At 36.5% G+C, this 18,354-nt stretch overlaps 1 protein-coding gene across 3 annotated transcripts in view; it reads left to right on the plus strand.

Moving 5' to 3' along the window:
* Positions 1-18,354, plus strand: part of LOC125063140 — a 64,127-nt gene that overhangs the window by 24,800 nt on the left and 20,973 nt on the right. For 2 of the 3 annotated variants that reach the window (XM_047669383.1, XM_047669384.1), the window contains exons 3-4: positions 6,367-10,229; positions 13,293-13,521. In XM_047669383.1, coding sequence (XP_047525339.1) covers positions 6,367-10,229; positions 13,293-13,521 — 4,092 coding nt within the window. Of the gene's footprint in view, positions 1-1,719; positions 1,871-6,366; positions 10,230-13,292; positions 13,522-18,354 lie in introns of those variants that run through there. The other variant, XM_047669386.1, reaches the window with a different exon arrangement.

Here is an 18,354-nt window from a genome sequence, read left to right on the forward strand (position 1 = left end):
TTTTTAAATCTAATAGACAAGGAGGTGATCAGCCTTCAGTGCCTGACACACGCCGTCTTTTTGGGTCTAAGACATGTTGGTTTCCTCACGATGTTTTCCTTCACCGTTCGAGCAAATGTTAAATGCGCACATAGAAAGAAAGTCCATTGGTGCACAGCCGGGGATCGGACCTACGACCTCAGGTATGAGAGTCGCACGCTAAAGCCACTAGGCCAACACTGCTCCATATGTTAATTATTATACTCTCTTTTATTCTTATTTAAGAAGACTAACTTTAGCGCATCTCTCCTACTGGGCTGAACTTAGTTATGGCTATTATAGGTAGTTGTCTCTAACACACTCGTGACACTTTTCTAATAAACAAAAGAGACAAAAGTACGTATTATGAAGAAAAACAATTGAACATGCGTTTCGTTCTTTGAATCAATATTTTAAATAAGTTTAGGTCTTTTGTAAGAACATACCATTACAGTAGTAATTTTATGCTAACTAGTTTCAGTTTGTTACAATAAAACAAATGTAATTTACATTTAAAACTACTGTTTTAACTATAAACAAAGTCAATAGAAATTGAACAGCAACTGCAAGGTACGCTCATGGAAACCCTAAAACCGATACTCGACCCTTCAACGATACGGTTTATGGTTTCACCTGTCTCACTTGCGAGGCAAACTCCAGTACGTTACCAACATGCGAGAACTAAACAGCGTGCCTAGTGCCTTTAAAGCCAGGTAAGAGGGACACACGCAAATGTGTAGGCGTCCGTGTCACGAACAATTGGCTCAGTAGTCTATATACCTGCGCCTAGTTGTTTGGTCTAGTTGCAAGTTCATTGTTCGACTGAGTTTAATGCGAGAAAGGTCTTAAAAGCCGCGGTCGCTTTTTGGAAATCTGGCCTTCGCTAGGCTGTGTTTCGTCTGTCGTCACCGGTCACTTACGACTTTTTAAACATTCGACTGAGTTTTGTTGTTGGCGTTGAGACGTGCGGTGAGTCAAGTTATAGTGTTGTCAATAGTAAAAAAAAATCACGATATACGGGAACAAAGTACTTGTAAGTACGTCTTTAAAAGCCTAATTATATGACATTAAAACAATTTTTACCGGATTGAAGTTATGTATCTACAATTATTTTTCATAATTTTAAATTTAACCGACGTTTCGCGTGCTTTTTAGCCTAATTATATTGTAAATTACGAATATTACATAGTTAATTATATTTTCTTATATTCCTTTTCTTTTTGTAAATGTTTGAACCTTTGTAACCTAACTGCCGTTAAAGAAAACTAGTGCGTCGCAAGTCGCAACATTTAATCCGCGTGGCGTGTTAATAAGCACGTTTATTTGATTAAATAAATATTAAAGTTTTGCATAATTATATCTATACGTTATATTGGTTTCCATAGTTTAACGAAAATCAACAAAACATCATTTAACTCTTTTTTAAACATGTGTCTTCACTAAGACATCATGGAACGTTACTTGATGCCTACAGTTTCAAATTTAATGACGCGGAATAAGTGATACCTGTATCTTATGTTCCATAATAAACATATTTTATTTACGTCATTTACCATAAATGACGAATAAAAATTTTTCAATAAATTAGATTTCTAATAAAATACACACAATTCGATCTCCACAAATCTGTTTTTATCGATCATTGTTCGCAACACTAGAATAGCAAGCGCAGCAGTCGCCGGGCACCATGCGCACATCCGCTTGCGCGTTCGACTTCGCGCTCGTTTCCAGCCCTAACCGAAACTTTTTATCTTATTGAGTGATTAACAGTTATAGTGCTGTGTTTAATTTGTGCTTACCAAATTGTATAAATGTGATGAAGCCATATGAGCATTATATGAAGCCTTCGTATGTGAGTATCATATATCGTGTAATTGGATAAAGATTAGTGTGACATTGTTGGATTTCGAATTAAATTTTAAACCGCGTATAACGGTTTTGAGTCTTGAATCTGAAGGTTTTAGGCGCGTATGTTTCAGTAAATTGCTACAGAAATTATGTATTACATGATTAAAATGTTTGATCCAAAGTTTCTGAAGAAACAAAGAACAGACTTTTAACGCCATGCTTCAGTCATTCTCTTCATAAGTTCACGATTTTTTTTTTACAAGAAAAGAGAAGAAAGCACTAGTCATTTGAATCAGTAAACTGCTACAGAAATTACGTGATGAAAATGTTTGATTTAAAGTTTCTTCTGAAGAAACAAAGAACAGACTTTTAACGCCATGCTTTAGTTCTTTTCATAAGCCCACGAATTTTTGTCTATTACAAGAAAAGAGAAGAAAGCGTTAGTCATTTTAATATAGTTTTCTTTGAAAGAAACATTCCAAAAACGTTTAATATTGATGTAATATAATAACAGCCTATAAAATTGCGTAGCTAACAATACTCCGTAACAAATACATATGAAATCAATTTTTGCATGGTTTTTAATTTGTTTCGTAATGTAATTTTTTTATCGAATATTTAATTCATGCAATGAATGTATTATATCTTTCATAGCTTTCGTATAATGCCAGTTCAAGGTAAACATAAAGAACATACCGCCTACACTTAGGTTAAAGTATATTTTTGCTTGTTATGTAACTCAAATTACATATTAGATTCTTCATACAAGTATCAGAACAGTGAACATTCTTAACATTTCGTTCTAAACCCTTTGAGTTCGAATCCCAGTTACATAAACGGATTTCTTTCCGAAATTTACACTCTGGTCGTATTTTGAGTCTTAGATAGAAAAACTAATGAGGTATATATAGCTCAGAAGGCTGATCACCTACTTGCCTTAAATAGGTGATAAGTAAAAAAGACGCGGGATCCTGGTCTAAAGGCCCAAACGGTATTAAAACATATATAAAATAGCAGTTTAATGCTTTTACCAATTTGATAACGTTTTGAAAATAAATAATTTAACAAAATATACGAGTATTTGACTTTTGTTTACGTTTATGACGTGACTTAAATGTAAATAAAATATGTTTCAACTCCGATTTATATATATTTATTCATTAGTTATATATATACTATATTATCTGCACTACATATCGCGCTATTACCTCTAACTTACTGTCTAATGAATACCCAGTTTTTATTGGTTCTAAACATATATAGTTCTCGAGATTTTTGCTTCAAACTCAAGAAAAGATATCTATAGACTATAGAGCTGTTCTCTCTATTACTAGATTTGTTTTAAATAAACATAATTGTAATAGAATGTTATTCTCATTATTGAAATTGCCATAATGTATAATTCAATATTCAATAACTACCATGACCTCGTTGAATTGTCTTTATTGTTAACTTTACAGGTCACAGATGTTCTTGCTTTGTAACATACAATACAATATCTATAAAGAATAAAATATGTATTGAATAATAATCATAGTTAAAATTAAAACTATGTATGTATTTCAGAACAAATTCTCGTAATGATCCATAAGAACTCTAACTCTAGATTAATGTTTAACATAATAAGGACATACAACGACCAATATTTAAGCCTTGACTTGTTTAAGCTATCGCGGAATATGCTTAAAAGGTGTATTAAAAATATTTATAGTGCTAAATCACCAGCATCACGAGCACACCCCACATACACACCCTCACGTACATACCCTTACTTACACACTATCACACAACACAGCCGAATTAGGAACAACTTAGTTAAGTGTATTCAATAATTTTGTAAATATTATGTATTCCATCTTTGGCTATATTTTAGTATAGTAAGCTGTAGGAATACGAAATAAATATGTAATTATAAAATTGTTTAAATAGCAATAAGATAATTTTCAATTACACGGACACGTTTGATTTTGACAGTTTGATTTTAAAACACAATTAAACCTAAGTACCTACTGAAGTTAACTTACGAACCATAAGCGTGTCCGGATGCCGTTAAACTATTAACTTAAAATGAGACTTATGTTAAAGTTACACAGCGGCACTTGAGGATTTTATATATAATTAAATTTATCTAAATTTGAATATTATTCCTAGTTAATATCTCAGTTATGATTCGTTGCGTGTATACTATATTCGTTGCGGCTATATTACTGAGCCAAAGAAAATCAGGAAAATAGACTAATAGTAACTTTTCCAAAATAAAAGGTATCAAATCATTAAAAATCAATCAGTTATTTTTTAGTGGCTTCAGTGTGTGACTCTCATCCCAGAAGTCGTAGGTTCGAACCCCGACTGTGCACCAATGGACTTTCTTTCTATGTGCGTAACACGTAACGCTCGGACTGTGAAGGAAAACATCGTGAGGAAACCGGCTTGCCTTATCCCATAAAAGTCGACCGCGTGTGTCAGGTACAGGAGGCTGATCACCTACTTCCCTATTAGATTGACAAATGATCATGAAACAGATACAGAAATCTGAGGCCCAGCGCATAGATTATCCAAACATTGGTTTTAGAAAACCGAAAATTGTTTAAGCTATATTAGTTAGGTGTCGAAAAGGTCTCTCCTTTTCACACATCACATTTTCTATACTCTTTATTGTTACTATTACGTTATATTTGTACTAAGTATTTGTATTTCAGGCTGTCAATTTCATACAAATTTCTTATGTCTCGTACACAAGTCAACATTATATGTTACCTCTAACGAACGACGTCATTATGTTAATGTTTATACGTAATATGAATACTTAACACTTATATTGTATATATTAAGGTGAAACATTTGTACTACATTGTATGCGTTGGCTTGCCAATAAAGGCCTACTTTTTGTAGGTAAAGGTTATTTTACGCGGTATTATTCAAATCACGTTGACATATCCTTTAGTCAAGTTCTAACGAAAAGACTTCAGTCAAACATTGATGAAAAACTAACATCCATAGCAGTGTTTGTTAAGGTTTATTTATTAGGTGATCACTTCAATATTTAATAATATTAAAAATGATGTATGATGCATAGTGCACGAATTTTAGTAAGGCTAAGATGGACACAAAAAAGGTTGAGAAACACTGCTCTAAAGGATCACAGCCGAATGTCAGTATCATAAATGGGAATTACAGTCAAAACCGTTTATAACGACATCGTTTACAACGACCTATCGGTTACTACAACCAGATTGTACGGTCCCGTCCGAATCCCTAGTAAACTATTCAGTAAACAAACCGCTTATAACAACATCGGATACAGCGACATATCGCTTACAACGACGACATTTTATCGATATTCATCGGCTATAACGACCAACCGCTTCTTGTCTCAGCAAAACAAAACAATACAAACTATTTTAAATCTTATTTAGAGGCGTTGAATGAATATTTAGGCATATTATTACCTACGCACTTTCTCCCAACGAACAGTTTCAGCCAACAACGATTTCCGAGACTCTTAACGTTGTAACGATTTTCCAAAAATTTGTTGCCTTTAACGAACAGTTTGATACTGGTGATACTCATACCTTGAGGAGTATGAAACTTGAAATGCAAAAAATATTTGAGACTGGGCTAAAATAAAACAGACCAAAATGACTGATTACTTTTGTACCTAATTATTTCGTAATAAATATTTTTGTTTCTTTTTTGACTCGTTTACATATTATAATATTAACATACCATATTATAACCCATACCTACCTATTCTAGATAGATAACTATGATAATATAACTTGTATGTATTGTACATACATATGAACTATACTTGTGTATATATAATATATGACATTGCTTATAACGACTATCGGATATAACGTCGGCAACTATACGGTCCCTTCAATGTCGTTATAACCGGTTTTGACTGTATTCATTTTACTTGCAATTATCTTGTCTAAGGCAGTTCGGCTTACTTGTTAATATTACCATACTCCAAACGAATTACGCTCTTAATGATCTTAGATTATCGGCTGTCATTGAATGTATTAATTTCTATACTAATACATAGTTTATCTAAGCATGGTTCGTGTAGCGTGCTGCTTTCAAATCACGACGAGGGCCACCCATCCGTGCTGCTTTCTACTGATCACTGCATTTTCATTGCACTCACACTTCCTCATCTAATATTTACATTGAAAATATTTTATCTTTCAACAAAACTTCGTCCGGTACGATTTGCAATCTACTTGTAGCTTGTGTTTTTCAATACTCGCTTAAAAAAGAATGCATCAAATATTTTATAACTGTGTAGATATGCGTGCGCGATGTGCGATGTGATTTAGAATTCACATTTAGTTGTAGTTATTGTGAAAAAAAAAACGCCTTATGAATTTTATTAGCAAATGTTCATGTATATATAATTGCTGTAGTGTTATTAATTATTAGAGCTGTAAGTAGTTTTGTAGAGATTTGCAAATGTGTAATTCATATTTAAAAATTGTACCATTTCGTTTTCAGATTGGGGCGTCAATAGTGAGCCGGGCGAAGTGAGTGAACCTGAGGCCGGTCGTATGCGTCCCGAGGACTACCGCCTTGTGTTCCTCAGCTCGGATTCGTCGTGCCGTGAGGACACGGAAGACTCTGCCTCCACTGCGTCCTCCGCCGCGCCCCCCGTGGCCGACGACTGCGACTGGGACTACTTCGAGCCCGGCGCGGCGGCGGCGCAGCCTCCACCGTTACAACCACCTCCCAAACATACTCCACAAGACTGCCAACGCGCCTGCTCTTGTGGCGCTGAACCACGTTTCGTCGCCGTCCCAGTCCCCGTACCTGTGCCAGTTCCGGCTGCCCTTTGGCCCGCCTTACTCGCATTTACGCCGCAAACTCCGCCGACTCCCCATTGGAGCACTTACCCTGGTTTCCCACCGCTCGATGCCGCCGCTCTCGCTCGGATCACAACGGCCGCCGCCGTTGCTGTCACCGCAGCCGCCACCGCTAACGCTTTACCTCGAAATCGGCTTGAGATGACCGTGGAAAGGACTGATAAAGCAATACAGTCCGAATCGCAAACGGTCGAGCTCGGCGATAGCGATAAGAGCGATAACACTATCGACGCAGTTCAACATGAAACGTCAGACGGTATAAAAGTGATCGCAGAGGACGACTGTCTTTCCGTTTTGTCAGACGGTACAGAAGCTATGCCTGATCATCTGGACGCTGAAAAAGCTTTTCCTTCATCTAATGAGTCGGCTCAATCTAGTGATTCTGAGAAGGGCGTTGCGCGTAGGAGCTATGACCTAAGAAGCGCCGCCCCGGAGGAGCCCCCTACGTCGGACGAGGATTCCGATGACTCCGGCGGCGGGGGTGGCCAGTTTTCAAGAGTGTTTGTTGTTAATCCCACTTCTTCATCTTCGGAAAACGATGAAAACGCTGACAGTAGTGGAATTGATTGCGACGACTCTTACGACAAAAAATCTGACAGCTTAGAAATGGTAGCTGTGGAACTGGCGTTACAAAACGATATTAATCTGCACGATTATCAGGAGGATTCTTGTTCTAATAATAATGTTGTTGTACTTCAATCTCTTAATTTTACTGAAGAATATTCCGTTTATCCGATTCAGAACAATAGAATTTTGGACAATGGAAACCAACGAATTTCAAATTTTAGTGATACAAATATGCTCTCGAGTGAAACCAATGAAAAATATAACAGTTTTACCGAAGTAAGCAGTGATAAGGATCTAAGCAGTTTCGATTCTTTAAATCAAAATTCACAAAGTGGAAATTCCTCAGATGTTATTGAGTGCGATTCTTTGGATAATTCATTCAACTTCGATTGCAATATTAAAATTTCGGAATACTTAAATACGGAATCCTGTAATAATAACGCGGAATTACAATCAAGCCCCACAACAATACCTAGCGCTATAATACCAGAACCGGTTCCTTCGCCGGAACCTGCCTTCGAAAACTCAAATATATCATCATTGCCGCCCGTACAAAAAATTGATTTGTTTAAAGGTATTGAACGTACGCTTAGTGAATTATTGAAGAAAGAATTAATGGAGGACCGCGGTGAGGAGAAAACGCACATTTCGCGGCCGGTTTGCGTTGAGACGGAGAGGGGCGCGGGCGCACCTGTGGAGAATACAGTTTGCCGCTCGCGCACGGCCGGTGTGGACGGGTCCGCGCGTTTCACTAGCCGCGTTATGATAACGCACGATCGTGTCTCCGTAGTCACGTCAGACACGACGCGGCTAATGCAAGATATCACAGTGCACCACACAAACTTAGACAACGAACCAGACCCAAACGCAAGTGCACAACAAAACGAAACTAACGAACGATTATCCGACGACGAATCGGCGCAACCTTCAGCTGGAGTGACTGTTGTTAGTAACGCCGACACTCTCTCTGCAGTTGTGTGCCTCGAGGACGGACTCGCCGATGATGATTCTTGGGTCGACGACGTCAGCCATGACGATGAGGAAGCCACCTCTCAGTCAGATTCCGATTCAGGGGACGAAGCGAACTTACCTACCCGGGCAGATGATTTCGCATATTGTAGGCGTTCCATAGACTTCACATTACATACAATAGTAGAAGAAAGTTGTGAAGAAAGCGAGACTGAGCCCACAACAAAAAAGCAACGTCCTTTATCAACAACAGAGCTCGAAAAGTATTTTTTCTTTGGATTAGGTGACGGAAAAAATATTCGGGATGACGATGACCAGGTATCGGACACCTCTAGTGTGTGTAGTGAGGACGGTGAATCGATAGTTGATAGTGAACAACCCAGACAAAGTGGCGATAGTGATGAGCTTGTGACCTCTAGGTTAGAAAAATATTTTTTGTCCGGTTTTATGGGTTTCAGCCAGGAACGAAGGGATTCAGATGGCTCAGGAAGTGTGGGTAGTGACAGTGAAGGGAAACAGAGCCCGGAGCAACGACGAAAACGCCTAGTTCGTGCTCGAGGTACACCGCGGTCACATTCGTCATCTCTAGACAATTTACTCGCCGGTGAGGAACCATCACAAGAAAACCAAGAAATTTCAGATGGCTCAAGCACAGAATCCGATAACTGCAATGAGTCACTGGAGCGATTGGATTTGTCAAGTGAAACGAAACGGAAAAAACAAAATAAAAAGCTGCGAAGTTCGCCCGCTGACGAGCGGCGTCAGTCTATGGAATTTCCTGAAGAAACCCGTGATGATACGAGGTCAGTATCGGAAGGAGAGGATGGCCGTTCGAGCCCTCGACCCGAGTTCCCACCTCTTGGATCAGAACTTTCTGAATCAAAAAAACAAACTAGTCGTGATAGCGGTTTTGTTGGCAGCTGTGACGATTTATTAAGAAATGGCGATTCAAGTTCTGATTTTACAAAATCTCACGAACCTAAAACGGAATTAGAAGAAATAATAGAAGAGGTACGACCCGATACAGACGAACGCATAGAAAGAACACCCTCGTCGCGCCCTCCACCGACTCCACTTTCAAGGAAAGATAGTTTTAACAACTGGTCTTCAGATGAAGAAACAAATTTGATGATGACTAAAATGAGACAGTTTTTCAAACAAATGATTAACTCTACAAACGTACGAACATCAACGCCGGCCTCTTCGAACTCTGAAAGTCCTAAACCACCGAAACCACCGCAGTTACTTTATTTTGAAACTGAACTAACGAGATTAATGAAAACAGTTCCTGGAATCAGAGATGAAGAGGTGCGAGAAATAGTGGAGTATTTATCAAGCGAGGATACGTGGAGTGACTCCTATGACTCATCAGATTATGCCGGGTCTGACTTGGAGGTCTCAGCAAATCGATCTGCCTTGAGAAAACAGATATCAGATAGTTGTCGCGAAATAATTGACGAATTTGATAAAGGCAACAGCGAACAGGGTTCTCTTGAACGTGACGCCGTCGGTGCATACCAGAGACTGGCTGCAACTCTAGGTCGTGTGGGTGACGGTTCCCCACCTTTATTTGGTAAAGTGATGCGGCATATAGGCGGGAGGCTAGTGGCATTGATGCACGAGGTGTCGGCAGGCGCATCGCCAACCACAGATGACGATAGTGCGTCTGAACCGGGAGCGCTGGCACGAAGTCGATCTCATGATATTCTAGAACAGACTGCGAGTAGGGGTAGTGTCGCGAGTGATAGTGAACGATTTTCGTGGCGTGGTAGCTTTGAATCAGCTTTATTGGCGGCTGACTCAAGAGGCACATTAGGGGGTGGTGGTTGTGAGACGAGGCGGTCCCCAGCCGGGGCTGATTTAGCCGCTCTCAAGACACACTCGAGGAGCTGTGGAGCGATAAGTGGTAGCGAAGATCGCTTATGGCGGGGACGGCGAAGGGCCTCCGCTCCAGATGCTGAGGTAAGATTTTCATTACATAATCGTTGAACAGGCAGAAAAGGAAATCATTGCACGAAACATACAAACTGCCAGACTCTCATTATTACATAAACAAAAATCAGCTGTTTCGAGTATCAACTATGTTATAGTGAACAATGTAAGGACATAACTTATAGATTTTACACAAACAAGTATTTCCATTGCGTGTTAGTGTTGGCAATGTTTATTACAACATATTGATAACATTATCTTAGATAGTGAAGTTAATAAAGGCAATCTATATCGATGATGTTTAAAACAATAGACAAGTAAAATAAATCGGTAAAGCCGTAAAATGTTTTAAATTACTACTCACTAATTAAAAATCGATTTGAGAATTAACAACAGGGAATTTCGAGGAAATATTGTGAATCTAGGTATTCAAATTAAAGCATTTACTAATTAAATACTTAATAACGTCCTATTCTACTGATCTAAAATTTCAAGCAACAATAACTTTAAAGTGATTTCTCAATTAACAACTCATTATAAATATCGTTTAAGCCTATCTCCGTCTCCGTTGCTTCATTGATGACTCTAAGAGTATGATTCCAGCAAGACAACACAAACTATGACGCGCATGTGTAAAAATCTTAGTTCATTTTCACCCTAAGAGCGTTTTAATTCGGAGTTCCTGGAGTCGATTACGATTGTTTTGTTTTCGACTATTGACTACACTATGGATGGAAAAACCAAAAGACCTAAAGGCTTTTTAACCATACCTATAAATGAAGTAGCAATTTAAATAATTTCCAAACACGCGGGACTGTGCAATAAAGTAACGTTACAATAGGCTTTATCGGGTAACTATTTACATCTGAATTTATTTGTAGATATAATTCTAAATATCTAACAAAAAGGTCTGTATGTAAATCTATACTTTTGATCTTTAAGATTTGTATCGTAAGTTTACTTAATAAATAGGACCGATTTTAAAAATTAAATTCGCCAAAACAATGCTACATCTTAGGCTTTATTTATTGCCAAATATTAAAAAATATATCCAGTCGTGCGAAGCTGGGTCATGCTACTATATATAGAAATATAAAATATATTATCTGCATAATTATTAAAAGCCTTGTCCTTTAATACTTAATCGAATGACAACATAAATTACGTTACTAGAATATTAATTAACGCAACAATGGATTAGACAGTTTAATAAATTACATCACGTAATTGCATATGTTATTATTTAATTGGAGTTTTACATCGTTTGTCTATTCTTGAATGTTGTAATAAAGTACCACGAGTAAATTAAATAGGAAGGAAGGAAATGAATAAGACAAGATTAAGTCAAGATTAAAAAAAATATATGAGTAACACAACTAAAAATAATGTGATCGAAACTGTAAACACAGCAATTTATAATATATATACAGGGCCGGATTTAGGGGAGGGCAACCGAGGCTACAGCCCCGGGGCCGCCAAAAAAGAGGGAGTAGAGACTTCGGATAAAAAAAGTTTTAAATTCCGACGAGAACTAACTTTTATTTTGATATATTTTTATATGTCTGTTAAATACTGTTGGACGTTCCAATTTTGAGAAGACTGAGCTCTGGACGTGAGGCTATTTAATAACACTTACTTCATGTTTAATATATATATATAATCCATGCTCTAAACGATTACACATTTATTACAATAATTTTATTTATATATGACAAGGTTGTTTCACTGTCCGCGTCATAAAGAGAAGTACAATTTCATAACAGAAAACAATTATTTTATATACAATTTAAACAGGCATTCCAATATTCGTAACTAAAACTTTTTCTTCAGATGTGACAAGTGTTGGATGCCATTATTTACATATTCAAACTCTAACAAATACTAAAAGAATCTACAAAAAAATTTTGATTGAAAAACTCAACTGAAAAAAAATGTTCATTTTATTTGGAAAATAATTTGGGGCCAGGGGGCCTCCACTCCATTGTTGCTCTGAGGCTTCCAAAAATCTTAATCCGGCCCTGAAGACAACAATTCCAAAAACGCAATTTCTTAAGCCAATTTTTGCACCACCACTATATGGTGCCAACCAATTCGACTTAGGGTCCTTCAAGAAAAGAGCGTACCTACCAATTCTTTAAAGGCCGGCAGCTCGCTTGCGACTTGCCCGTTTGACTCCTGTAACAAAAAAAACGATTTTAAAACGGGCTTGAAAGCAGTATTAAACATATCACTTAGAAGAAGTGAGTGTTATAGGGATAACACATTCTATGTATGGGGCCACGAAACCCGAAGTTAAAAAAAGTTAAGAGATGTTTCTTAGGACTTTATAATCTTACGAACATACGTGAGAATTTTTGATTGGCCGTCGTTTTGCAACAAAGTGTTCGTTGCACAATATTGTCGAGGCGGAAGTTTATGGATAAAAATCGATCACTATCAGACAACCAAAATGGTACACGTTGCCATTTAGGGATTATTATCGGAAGCATTTCAATAAAAAGTTCTCTTACTTATACTGACATTCTTAACTTGGATAGTTAATATAAGTTTCTGAATTTTCCTATTAAACTTTTAATAAAAATAAAGAAAATCGTAATTTAGGAAAAATCGTAACTCCAAATAGCATTATTTGTTGGAAAATTAAAATAAATCAGTAAAATAACTTAGTTTCCGAGAAATTTGTAAACAAACATATACATTTACGAAACATACGTGTTTCGAAGCCTAAATTGATCATACTCAAAAATTATAATTTTTCATTATGACTGAAAATATATTTTTTATTCGGTTGAAAGGCCTCGACAAATCCAAAGTAAAATTGAATTAAGTATTTATATACTCAAATGAAAATGCTGATGCTGTGCTGTCGCATTTAATTCGTTAATATAAGTAATGAAGGAGAGGTAATAATGGTGTAGACAAACTGTATAGTAAACGTATCTGCAACTCGAATCAGTTAGAAGAAAACTGTGATTTCTAGGCAAACAAAAAGTTTCAAAGTTTTTCTAACGAGTCCTTACACGTTTACCTTGTCTGCTAGTTAAGTATTGTTATTTCCTACGACCTTAGTTCAAATATGATATTTTCCAACAGTCTGAAGAGGAGCAAAGGGCAGGGTCACTACCACGGCTACCATCTATAAACGGGGCTACCCCAGTCCCTGTGGGGCCTGTGAAGTCCGCTAGGTATCGTGCCCCAGGCTTCAGAACAGCCACCAGAGCAGCGTCAGCTCCTGGTCTTCATGCACCTCGGAGAAGACGACCGCTACCCACACCTCAACAGCCACCTCCAGCTGCTCCAGCGTCCGCACCAAGTCTACAAGGTAAGCTCAGATTATTTATACTTCATTGCCATAATACACAAAAAAAAAGTGTGTGTGTACAAAGTACACATGTCAGAAGTGAAACTTCAGTGGCAAACTAATCTTGAAGTGTTGTTCATATTTATACAAATCTAAAAGTTTAGATTTCCGATACTTAGAGGGACGGAAAAAGGAAGATATGTTAGGAATTTAATGAATTTAATTGTCATTAAAATATTAAGTGTCGAATAATAAATAATGTGGCGGTAAATTTTTTTCCAACGCCGATAAAGAAGTTTGACTTCAAAAAGGAACATGGCGCGTAACCGAAAAACGTGACGCGTACGGCGTAGCGAAAAAATGTTACACTAAATTTTTTCCAACCCCGATAAAGAAGTTTCACTTCAATTATACATATAGAAAAAAACAAAAAGTAAATAGGTTACACAAGTTAAGGCAACGGGCGGCCTTATCGCTAACAAGCGATTTCTTCCAGGCAACAATTATGTGTGTAAAGCCTTTTTTATAATAAAAGTACATGCCAAGAACATTCTTAACTAATATAATATGGCCGTTTGTCATGCAGACTAAAACTATTACAATTAATTTAAATAGATAGTAGCGCAAATGTTGAACAGAGATTTGAAAGGGATAAATATTTATACGGATAGTTTTTGTGGGCAATACAATATAATCCACCACTGTCTTTCGAAACTAAGAAGAATATAACAATTGAGCCTTATAATGAAAAACGGATTTATTAATTACATTTTTTTAAATTATTTGTACAATAGACTTAAAAGATTTGTAATATTAAATTGCTACTATCAAAGTAAATTTGTGTACCTATATAGTTTTATATAAATTTGATTTGTTTCGATAAATATACATAGTACTACACAGTGCTTCTTCTATTAATACCTGATATTAAGGGAGCTGGGCTATACTACCAGATGTAAGCGCCAGCATCAAATAAGGCATTTTTTTTTAAGGGGGGCTTGTTGTCTTTGATTTTTGAATTCATTAATTTTTAAATAGTTTAATTCTTTTTTGTTCTGTTGTCAAAGATAATATTTAATTTCCTAACTAAAGTAGGCTTTCATATTGAATACAAACTACGGAAATGATAAACACCGGAAGGAAATTGCAATGACACAGTTACCTTCACTCAGTTTCAATACGTTATTACTAAATTATTCACACATTAATTACCGAAAGGACGAAAAAATTTATCAAATTATATATATTTTATATTGACGTCATCTTGCCGTAAGTGAAAACAAATAAAGGGTTTTTCAACAAGAACTTTGTTTTCTAAAACAAAATAAAACAAAGAATTTAGAGGAAAATGAATAAAATTTTTATTGTATTACAAAGAGAAAAGTTTGGCAATTATGAATGAAAAATGATATCTGGCAAATGTCCACCACGACCACGCTGACAGATGTTGATTCTTTCATCAAAATTTTTAATCACTTTTTGCCAAAATGGAGGGTCTATTTCGTTAATGACATCACGGATTTTGAGTTTTAAGGCTGCAATCGATTCGATTGGCTCCGTATAGACTCTGTCTTTAACATAGCCCCACAAAAAATAATCCAGTGGTGTTAAATCACACGATCTGGCTGGCCACTTAACAGCTGAATTTCGCGAAATTATGCGCTCGGGAAATTTGGTTTGCAATAAATTGATCGTTTCATTGGCTGTGTGACATGTGGCACCGTCCTGTTGAAACCACATTTCAGTGATATCCATGTCATCAATAATAGGCCAAAATTTAGTGGTTAACATCTCGCGATACCGTGATCCATTGACTGTTACCGCATTTCCAGCCTCATCTTCGAAAAAAAACGGCCCAATCACGCCTCCAGACCACATAGTGCACCACACAGTAACACGTTGAGTATGCAAAGCCTTCTCACTAATTGATTTAGGATTTTCAGAAGCCCAAATGCGACAATTTTGCTTGTTGACGTACCCTGACAAATGAAAATGGGCTTCGTCTGAAAAAATGATTTTTTCAGAAAAACCAGCAGGTTGTTCCTGAATGAACTGAGCGAATCTGCGGCGATTTGAATGGTCGATCAGCTTTAATTCCTGCACCAGTTGAATCTTGTAAGGCTTCAAAGCCAAATCCTTTCGCAAAATTCGCCATGTTGTGCTTTTGGATAACCCCAATTGTTGAGAACGTCGTGAAATTGACAAATTTTGATCTTCTTCAACACTGTGGCTCACGGCGGCGATGTTTTCTGTTGAACGACCCGGTCGAACACGTGTTGGTGTTGGCACATTTTGTACCGAGCCTGTCGACTCAAATTTCGCGACCAAATTCTTAACAGCGGTCTCAGAAGGACGATTATGCTGGCCGAAAATATCACGAATTTTACGAAATGTAACTTTAACAGAACCACCATTTTTATAGTGGATTTGAATTATTTTAATGTGATTTTCGAGCGAAATTGAATTCATTGTAATAATTGCCAAAGCACCTGCTACGAATACCGCCAAAAACTAAATGTCAAAACTATCACGTTCTCGGTGTTGCCACAATTGAAAAACAAACTTCTTGTTGAAATACCCTTTATAATAAAACAATATTTTTTCTGAGTTAAGTAACTACCTAGCTATGTTTTATTTAATTAAAACATTTTAACTGAAAGTGCGCTTTTATCATTTTATTTAAAATACACGTTTCCAATGCTTAGTACCTAGTAGACGGAGACTTTTACGTATATTACGTACTTTTACATATAACTTACAAGTAATACACCTGTATTACTTCTTTAAAGTACAGAGAAAAATAACTTATAAATAATTATTAATTTATCAACAAATTCATATTTAAAAATATGAATTACTATACGTCAGTCCCACACAAATCTCGTAAATAATGCCTTCGCCTGTCTAATACTAACACTGTCTTAGAAAATTAGTTTAGCCGAAGACAGATTTTGAACGAATTAGTAATAATATATGTGTAATTTAAGAATGGCGGTGGCGGTTGTATTGTTGGATATGTTAAATTATACATTGTTTGAAGCTGGGTAACAACTGGCTGTTGAAAGCATGAGCTTATAACTAAGATAACATTAGGAGTAGTGGGTTTGCGACGCTGGATTAACAAAAACTAACTTGACTTATGGAAGAATTCGTAAATCTAAGTGAAACTTATGTTATTAGCATTATCTAAATGACATAGTAAAAACTAAAAGGCTCAATTGGTTTCAAGTGTGCGATGATTGTTTACATTTTGTTTACGTTTTTAATTATTAACTAAAATACACATGTAGCTTTACTAATATTAGGTAACATAACTAGCTACTTAACAAAATTAATAATAACAATTTGTGTCTATACGTATAAATAAAATGTTGTCAAATAGCCAATGCGGAATATGCGAATAAGTTATAGAATTTCCTCAACTTATTCATAGACACGTATTACAATGTATTCAAAATGCGTCTATTTCTAAATGGTCACGCCTTTCCGATCAATCTGACTTAAAAAGTAGACCAAACTGTTCATTCACCATTTTCTTTGTTCGACATTCCTTCGTAAATAGCGGCATTTATGCGTAGTCCTACAAATACTTGACTTCCATTGTTAATATAAAACATTTCTCTTATTATACAGTACGTATTAGGACGCCAGTGTATTGTAAACTTAACAATTCTGCGTACTTTTTAAGGCGAATTATTAGTGGTCCCTTTAGTTGTGTTCTTCATTACTAAAGGTTATGTTGGTGTTGCATATCTTCCCCTATTCCCATAAAAAATAAAGCAGCTAAATTATATCAAAGAAGCAGTGTTGGCCTAGTGGCTTCGGCGTACGACTCTCATACCTGAGGTCGTAGGTTCGATCCCGGCTGTGCAATGGACATTCTTTCTATGTGCGCGTTTAACATTTGCTCGAACGGTGAAGGAAAACATCGTGAGAAAACCGGCATGTCTTAGACCCAAAAAGTCGACGGCGTGTGTCAGGCACTGGAGGCTGATTACCTACTTGCCTATCAGATTTAAAAATGATTATGAAACAGATTCAGAAACCTGAGGCCAAGACCTAAAAAGGTTGTAGCGCCACTGATTTATTTTTATAAATCATGTATATCAAAATCACATGTACACACTTCTTTAATATAACATATGTAGTAATGTTTACAGAACTTTATTCCTCATTACAAAAAAAATGTATTTTATTTACATGAGAAACTTAATATGTATATGTCACCGTAAAATTGTAAAAACCGTTAGATTGTAATCTATCTCGCGAGATTGTAAACTGTCGAAAGATTGTCAACTCAACATACTGCTTGCAATTTAACGTATTATTATTCGGTAGTTATATGAAATTGTTGGGAAGTAAAATTAATCTGTAATTGACCAAAGAAGTTTGAATGATAACTAAGTTAGTGTAGTACAATCTACCGAATACCGATAACCGATAACCGATAGATTACAATCTAACGGTTTTTACAATTTTACGTTAACATATATACGAACGAGATACACGTCGCCATTAGCCGTCCCAATTTTAGTCTAGGCTCATTCTGATATGTATCTTTAACGCCCTTTTGAATTTGTTAACCGCGCTAATATTACGAATTTTAGACGGTAATTTATTAATTTATTATCTTGCGACATCCAAACGAATTGTAGGGTATATGCTTAAATTGAACCAGTAGACACTTAAGCAATACCAGCTACATGGTAGCTTTATTTAGGCGGGTTAGTGCCTAAATCGACCCCCATAGGCCCACAATATTCGTATAATTTAAAAACATTCAACGCGTAAAACCAACCAACCAAAAAATACAAATTTATGTACAATTTAAATCATAAATCATCTAAGCAGTGA

This window comes from Pieris napi, chromosome 3, assembly GCF_905475465.1.
Source record: "Pieris napi chromosome 3, ilPieNapi1.2, whole genome shotgun sequence".
Classification (NCBI taxonomy): Eukaryota; Metazoa; Arthropoda; class Insecta; order Lepidoptera; family Pieridae; genus Pieris; species Pieris napi.